General features: G+C 41.0%; 1 protein-coding gene across 1 annotated transcript; it reads right to left on the minus strand.

The window, feature by feature from the left end:
- Positions 1-335: 335 nt before the first annotated feature.
- Positions 336-7,204, minus strand: LOC117294726 (probable E3 ubiquitin protein ligase DRIPH). The gene is made up of 8 exons (XM_033777239.1): positions 7,001-7,204; positions 5,820-5,919; positions 4,677-4,773; positions 3,479-3,534; positions 2,718-2,777; positions 1,529-1,874; positions 886-913; positions 336-365 (listed from the first exon to the last, which is right to left on the minus strand). The coding sequence occupies exons 1-8, from the start codon at positions 7,073-7,075 to the stop codon at positions 336-338; spliced, it is 792 nt and encodes a 263-aa protein (XP_033633130.1). The 5' UTR covers positions 7,076-7,204.
- Between the last annotated feature and the right edge of the window lie 123 nt (positions 7,205-7,327).

Below are 7,327 nucleotides of genomic sequence, written 5' to 3' on the forward strand. Positions count from 1 at the left end.
AAATATAATTGTTAAATGATTTCTTTCAACACAACACCCTCCAGCTATGAAATGGTAAAGCCCTCCGCCGCCCTCGGGTAAACAACTCCTTAAAGAGAATGCTGTGCACCTCGCGCGTTATCGCGGTGATGTGGCCACAACTGTTTCAGCCATTGCTCTCGACCAATAGGATAGAAGAAACTGTCTTATGAGAACAGGTGCAAGGTCGCGTATCACGCCCATGAATTAACACTTTTTACCAGTCATAAACAAAGGTTTATACACACCCACGTGACGCGCTCTCCACCAATAGGAATAGCGAAACTGTCTCGAGGTATTTATGAATGATTAATTAATCAACAGATGTTAAAGCCATTGGACACTTTCTGAACAGAACAAAAATTAAAAGTTCACAGATTTACAAATAACTTACAGGGTTTACAGAAGGTAATGGTAAAAGACTTCCCTTGAAATATTATTCCATGAAATGCTTTACTTTTTGAGAAAACATTAAAACAATTATCAATTCTCGATATCGAGAATAACGGATTATTTTAAACACATGTCATGACACAGGCTAAACGTGCGGAACAAGGGTTGGTTTTCCCGTTATTTTCTCCCGACTCCGATGACCGATTGAGCCTAAATTTTCACAGGTTTGTTATTTTATAGATAAGTTGTGATACACAAAGTGTGGGCCTTTGGACAAAACTGTACGATTGCTTTGATGTTGAATGGGGATAACAGGCATGATATTTGTTCCTTTGAAAAAGAACAAACATTTGATTGAGTACATGTACAAATGGTGTAGGCTTTAATCGGGAATCAGACTAAAGTAGGAAAAATATCACTGGTGCCTGGGATTTTTTTATATTATGGCTCGTAATAACAAAAGAAAATACTTACCCCACTTTTCTTATAACTGTGACTTGCCCTATAGGAAAACAATAACAATGTTATTAGAAACAAATCTCACACTAAAGTCGTCTCAACTCTTACATGGCAAAATCACCATGGGTGACATTGAAAGTTCTAAAACAATGTAAAGAAGCGTCAGAACTTGCGGCTATGGCTGTTGCTATGATGTTGCTAATGGCATTCTACACTCCAACACATGTTCATGTGACTATCAAGCCACAGCTGCAGCCACTGAATCAACTGGGCCCAACTCATAGAGCCTGCAAGCAAACAGTCGTGCTAAGCACAGAATACTCTTGATTTGCCAAAAAAGGTTCCAGCATAATCACCGCTCATTTACCACTGCTATGACTGGTACCCCACTCATTTCAGACTTAGCAAACAAATTTGTCAGGCAGTATTTTTTGCTGAGCAGCTCAACAGCTTAAGCAGCGAATACTGCTTAAACAATTGCTGCTTAGCAAAATTTAGCACAAAACTAGCTACAGATAGTAGGCCTAAATGGGAGATGAAACTTTTGGCTGGTAACCTTTATCTTGTTAAAATAATGCTGCTGTGCTTAAGCTACTTTTTGTGCTTTATAAAATTGGGCCCTGGTTAACTTTCAAATTGTTCAGCTCCAATAACTCACCCAATAAACTCTAATAGTAGTGAGATGTAATTGTCTGTGAGATGGTGGATTACTCCTGTGGTCGTGGCTGCTTCTTGGGTCTGTGCCAATGGTTTTTGAGGAGGCAGTTGGGGTAGGGCGTGTGGAGGAGGCAGAAGAGGGGGAGGTGTTGGTGGAGGGGTTGGTAGCTGGATCGGTAATGATGGCTTAATTGGTAATTTAGCCTGAATGGATAATGTTTGCTGGATCGATAATGTTTGCTGGATCGGTGATGTTGGCTGGATCGGTAATGTTGGCTGAATTGGTAAGGTCGACTGAACTGGTAATGTCGGATCGATCGGTGAAGCACTACGTGATTGTGTTTCAACTGTATAAGAAAAGATAATAATAATATAATAATAATAATAATAACGAAACTTATATAGCGCCAAAGTCCGCCTAAAAGACGCTCAAGGCGCTGCACATAGATACAATTAAGAAAAGAAAAAAAAAGGCTAAAAAGAACTAATCTTAGTAATTAATCATTAACAAACCTAAGAAATTAAAAAACAGCAATACAATTATAAAAAGTCTGGAAATGAACCATCCCTAAAACCTGGACCAGCCAGAAGCAGATCTAAGCAAACAAATTACAATATTGAGTAAACATAAACCGAACAGTAACTAAAAACCTGGAAGGCAGTACAAACATTTAAGAAACAAGTGGGTCTGAGGACTTTTGAAGGAAGCCAGTAGCAGTTCTAAGCAGTTCTATTTCGTTCTATATAACACTCAGCATGATCGTTGCCATTTGGGAAAAAAACCAAAAATTATAAAAGTGCACAAGTGTACTTTAAAACACCGTTTCATACAGCGGGTAAATAGACGACAGTCTGTAGTTAGTCTGTAGTAAAGACATCATTGATTTAATAATAATTATAATAATACCATTTATATAGCGCCTTCTCTAAGGTAACAAAGTGCTTAGAGAATGACAGGAAAAATAACAAAGGGAATGCAATAAAAAAAACAAGAGGAAAACCACGACTAGGCAAAGCTTGCAGCATTTAGCCAAGAAAGACCCGCGAAAAACTGATCTCTCTTTGACAAGAACGTGCAGGCCAAGCCAGGCGAGAGTTACTGATTGAAAAAGAATATTTTCAGTGACCTTTTGAACATGGCAAGAAAACTAGAACTTTTGATGGAGTTAGGAATGGAATTCCACATTTACCTTGCTCGGGAAACTGTATGCCTCTCTGCTTGTAGAATAATATCTTGTTTTCATGCTCATCTGTGGGGAGTTAACAATTAAGAGTGAAGTAATCACAATCTGAACACCAATACTCATAACCAAGCCCGATACTTCAAGGCAATGAAGGCGTCGCCTCCGTGCCCACTGGTCATTGCCTTGGTGCCCTTGAAATGCTCCAGTAGAGGAGGGCACCTTTTACCAAGGAGAAAATGCCTTTGTGCCCTTGCCCTTTTTCAAAAATGAAGAATACAGGCCTGCATAACTATATTAATGAACAGAGATGCTAGAACGAACGTTGAGAGGTAGTGAGTTCCAGCATCTTGGTCCAGCTACTGAGAAGGCCTTACACCCGTTTCGGAGAGGCGCTCCAGAATCGCACCAAACCAAATTCTGAATTACAGTGACACGTTGCCTTGGATCGTAAGAGTTGGTCTTTAAAAAGCGCGTTTAACCGTTTGTTATAAAATGCATAATGGTTGGAAAGATGATTTAACAGTAGAAACCAATGATCCACACAAATATGCCTTGAAATTGCGTGGTTTTCCTTTAACCTCGTTGACTAACACGGTTGGCCATTTATGGGAGTCAAATCAATCAATGGCTGAGAGGTTAATTCAATTTTCCAATGAAATCATTGGACTACAATGTCATGACCTTTACTTTCACCATTTTGGCAGAGTGGAAATAGGTCAGATGTTAGTAAAACCAATTTGTGATTATCGCTCATGAATATTCGTTACCTGATGACACGTATGGTAGGAGTTTGTTGAGGACATCTTGTTTTGTCCGATCCAGCCTGTAACAGATCAAAAGACACCGTATCACTTTACTGCATAGCACAATTTCGTTCTTGCAACATATGTTTTGCATCAGATTTCATTTGCCCCAACTGAGTGCTTTTACCAACAAATATAAATCCAGACATGCAACTTTCCTGTTGCCAAAAAAAGAGAAAAAGGCCGATCACACTTAACTTTTCTACAGTGTTATTCAGTTATCTATGGCACTGTTTCGAAAAGAAAAAAGAGGAAATCAGCTGACTAGCTGAAAAGTTGCATGCCTGTAATTCCTATTAGCGATTCTGCTCCAATTTGGGTTATATTTTTCGTTGGGCCTGCCAAGCTCCAAGTCCTTAGTCATTGTTGCCTCTCATTGCGCGGTCTGCACTCCAGCTGGTGGTTATTAACACAGATCAGACGATTGTGAGAAGGACATGTTTATGAGCCGTTTTTAAGTATGGCGGCCACTATAATACGGAGTGCACAGTTTGGTTTGAGTGAAACCGACAAACCGACAAATTTACCCAAACCTAATGTGTTATAGTAATTTGTCCTCCTTATCTCAAAATGATTTATTGTCCCGTCGCCGAAGCATTTTGGCCAGGATTTTAGCATCACACACAGCCATTATGGTGTCGGTTTTAAGGCCTTTGTCCAGTGTGTTCTAGGTTGGCCTCACTCAAGCTCATATTGAACAAATAAGTATTGAATTCTAATTGTGTTCCCTTTTATTTGAACAGAGCATTGAGATTTTGTGTGGTGAGCAATGTGTTGTTGTTAATAACTAACCAGAATTAGTAAATGGAATCCCCAAGATTCCCAGACCGAATCAAGTGTCAAGGTTAAGTGTATTTTTATGGTAGTCAACAGGGCAAGTAACCCAGAATTTTGAGTATCCCTGATGAGGTTTAGGTAGCCTGAAAAACACATTACGCTTCGAGTCATGGACAAAATTGCTCACCGAACCTAGTTAATTTTACAATACCATATCAGCACAGTTCACTATTGTTTGTGATGTTAATTTTCGCATTATTTTTCCACTAGCACGCCGGGCTATCAAACTGGAAAAATTAGTATGCCGGTTTTAAATTGGTTAGTCCCGGGCTAGCAGCAATTTTGACCCCTGGCAATGAAGACACAATAAACAAATTGTTCATACCTGATACAGCTGAACGGGTTGGTTTCGTGAATGAGGACATCACAGGTCGGACATTTCTTACTGGTATGGAGATACTGAATGAGACAGCTTTTACAAACTTCAGGAAAGAAAAGAGGTTAAAATTGTCAGAATCCACAGAGGGTCAAGTTGACTCAACCAGAGTACAGTTTAAAGGTCAGTGATCTCTTTAAGTGACTCAGGTCAACTCAAAGGAATACAGGATGATTCACAGAGAATGCCAGGGTTATTTCAAAAGGGGTCAGATGGAATCAAGTCGACTCAGAGAGAGTCAGTATAATTCATAAGGAGTCAGATAAACTCATAAACTGATCAAAGTCGACTCATACATAGTAAATCAGTTTGACTAAAACAAACACAAGGTGAGATGAATTTGAGTTGATCAAGATCAACTCAAATGTTGATCAAGATCAACTCAAATGGAATCAAGATGACTCACAAGGAGGAGTTGGGTTCACTCAAAAGGGAGTAAGATAAAGTCAACTCATAGTGTATCAGTTTGACTAACAAACACAGTGACTGATGTTGCTTCACAGACAGCCACTTTGACTTGTCAAAACTCAAATTAACCCATAAAGAGTCAGGTTGACTCATTTAAGAGAGTCAATTACACTCTGATACTTTGCCAGAGTAGTAAACTTGCTCTGAGTCCTGTTTTAGTCACACCTCCATGCGCAGCAGAGCTACCACGTTTTGCCCTAAAGGGCATTACATTTTCAATGACTAGCCAACAGGACCAGTTTTAGCTTTTTGTTTCACTTGCCCCTTCAAGTCGGATACTTCACGGTGGCAATGAATACCTTCGTTGCCTCCCTGCCCTCTGGTCATTGCCTTGGTGCCCCTTGAAATGCTCAGTATAAATTTACAATTTCCTCTTAGGGTGCCCTTTAGCAAGGAGAAAACGCCTGGGTGCCCTTGCCCTTTCGAAAACGAAACATACAAGCCTGCATTGTGTAGGAACGCTTTCCAACACCAAACTAGCCAGGAGTGTATTTTGACTGTTAAGGGAGAACATTGGCCCTGGCTGAATTGACTACAAAACATTACTGCCAGTCACTGAAGTCTGCTCAGTCTAATGAAATCATTTGGAGTCGAATGGACTCGAACAGAGTCAGGTTAACTTACATGTATGAAGGCACTCAATGATAGTTGTTGCATCTACATAATACCCGCTGCATAAATGGCATGTAATGTACTGGTTGATTTCAGTTAATCTGACGACAAGCTGGGGAAAGTAAAGTTATTATTATGAGATGAGAGGGGAATATTATCAGTATACATTGCACTGTCCTTCCTGGGGTGCGAATCAGGGACACCTGCTGGCAGAGTCAGAATAGTACAAAGTCGGCCTCTGCAAAGTTGCCCCATAGCAAAGCCGCCCCCTCGCTCATACAAAGTCGCCCCTTCTCAAAGACAACCCTGACAGAGTCACCCCCAACAGAGTGGGTGAATTTGAAGTAGGCGACTTTGTAGTGGGCTTTGTAGTCAATACAGGACTTTTGTAGTGAGCAACTTTGTAGTGGGCGACTTTGTAGTGAGCAACTTTGTAGTGGGCAACTTTGTAGCGAGCAACTTTGTAGTGGCGTATTTGTAGTGGGCGACTTTGCTGGGCGACTTTGCTGGGCGACCAGTTAAGACCAACTTCCAACCATAAAAACATATGTACCAGAACTACTGTATACTCTGCTGGTCTGGCTGGTGAGCCATATAGACAAATCATGAGATAGACAGACCAGCATGGAGAAAGTCTGTTGACATTCTTCTGCCCTCGTCATACTATAGGGACCTTGTTGAAACTCATGACCTGCTTGAACAATGTGCTGGCACTGGCAGCCTGCGGATAACTTTCTGTATGGCGCCACAACTTTTTCAATCATTTTTACAAAAAAGGATCATTGAGGTAAATTAGAACGAAAAAGTGGTGGCCCCATACGGAAACTTTTCAGACTCAGGAGTCAGATCAGAGAGAGATCCATTGAATATTTCAAGGTGTCAAACCATAGAGTAAGGACAGCCCCCATGGGCCCTTCAATTTTCAACAAGCTGAACTTAATACAATGTCCCTATTAGCTATACTGCATAAGTGCATGACATTCAGTGTCTCAAGACTCTTGGTCAAGCTCCATGGTCAAGGACACATGTGCGGGGACCGAGATTCGAACCCACACGTGACGTCTCTCACCCTCAGCCACCACATTGCATTCACAACTTAAATTTGGTGGTGGGCTAGCCGTTTTTCCTTAGTTAAGTTTTAACTTTCATTTCGAAATCAAAGTCTTCAAACATAACTAAATAAATTGTCTCACTGGTTTGGGTCTTCCTCGTAGTGCCTTGTATCCCCATGACGCTGTTGTTGATCCCGAATTCCTACTCCTAGACATTCTTGACAAACAAGCCAAACCGCTTCTTTCGTGTCTCTCATCAAAATCCGCCGGGCAAACAAAACTTGGTGCACCAACCACGTTATTGATCTGGCGCCCTCTAGAGCTTAGCACGCTCCCCCGTGTGTGAAAAGGCGCATTTTAAGGATTTGCTCAATCGGAAGTTTGCGCACATTTTTGCCCACTTTGAAGATTGAGCACTCTCCAAAGTGTAGACTTGCCATGCATGCGCACACGGCTTATCGCCATGCT

The sequence above is a fragment of the Asterias rubens genome, chromosome 9, assembly GCF_902459465.1.
Source record: "Asterias rubens chromosome 9, eAstRub1.3, whole genome shotgun sequence".
Classification (NCBI taxonomy): domain Eukaryota; kingdom Metazoa; phylum Echinodermata; class Asteroidea; order Forcipulatida; family Asteriidae; genus Asterias; species Asterias rubens.

What these genes read in the sequence shown, in the direction of transcription:
- LOC117294726 (XM_033777239.1), bottom strand. Translation starts at nt 7,075, where the DNA reads ATGTCTAGGAGTAGGAATTCGGGATCAACAACAGCGTCATGGGGATAC. An exon ending in CATACAGTTTCCCGAGCAAG is followed by an intron (nt 1,875 to 2,717) that starts GTAAATGTGGAA and finishes TTTCTTATACAG; the next exon opens with TTGAAACACAATCACGTAGT. An exon ending in CTACTATTAGAGTTTATTGG is followed by an intron (nt 914 to 1,528) that starts GTGAGTTATTGG and finishes GTTTTCCTATAG; the next exon opens with GGCAAGTCACAGTTATAAGA.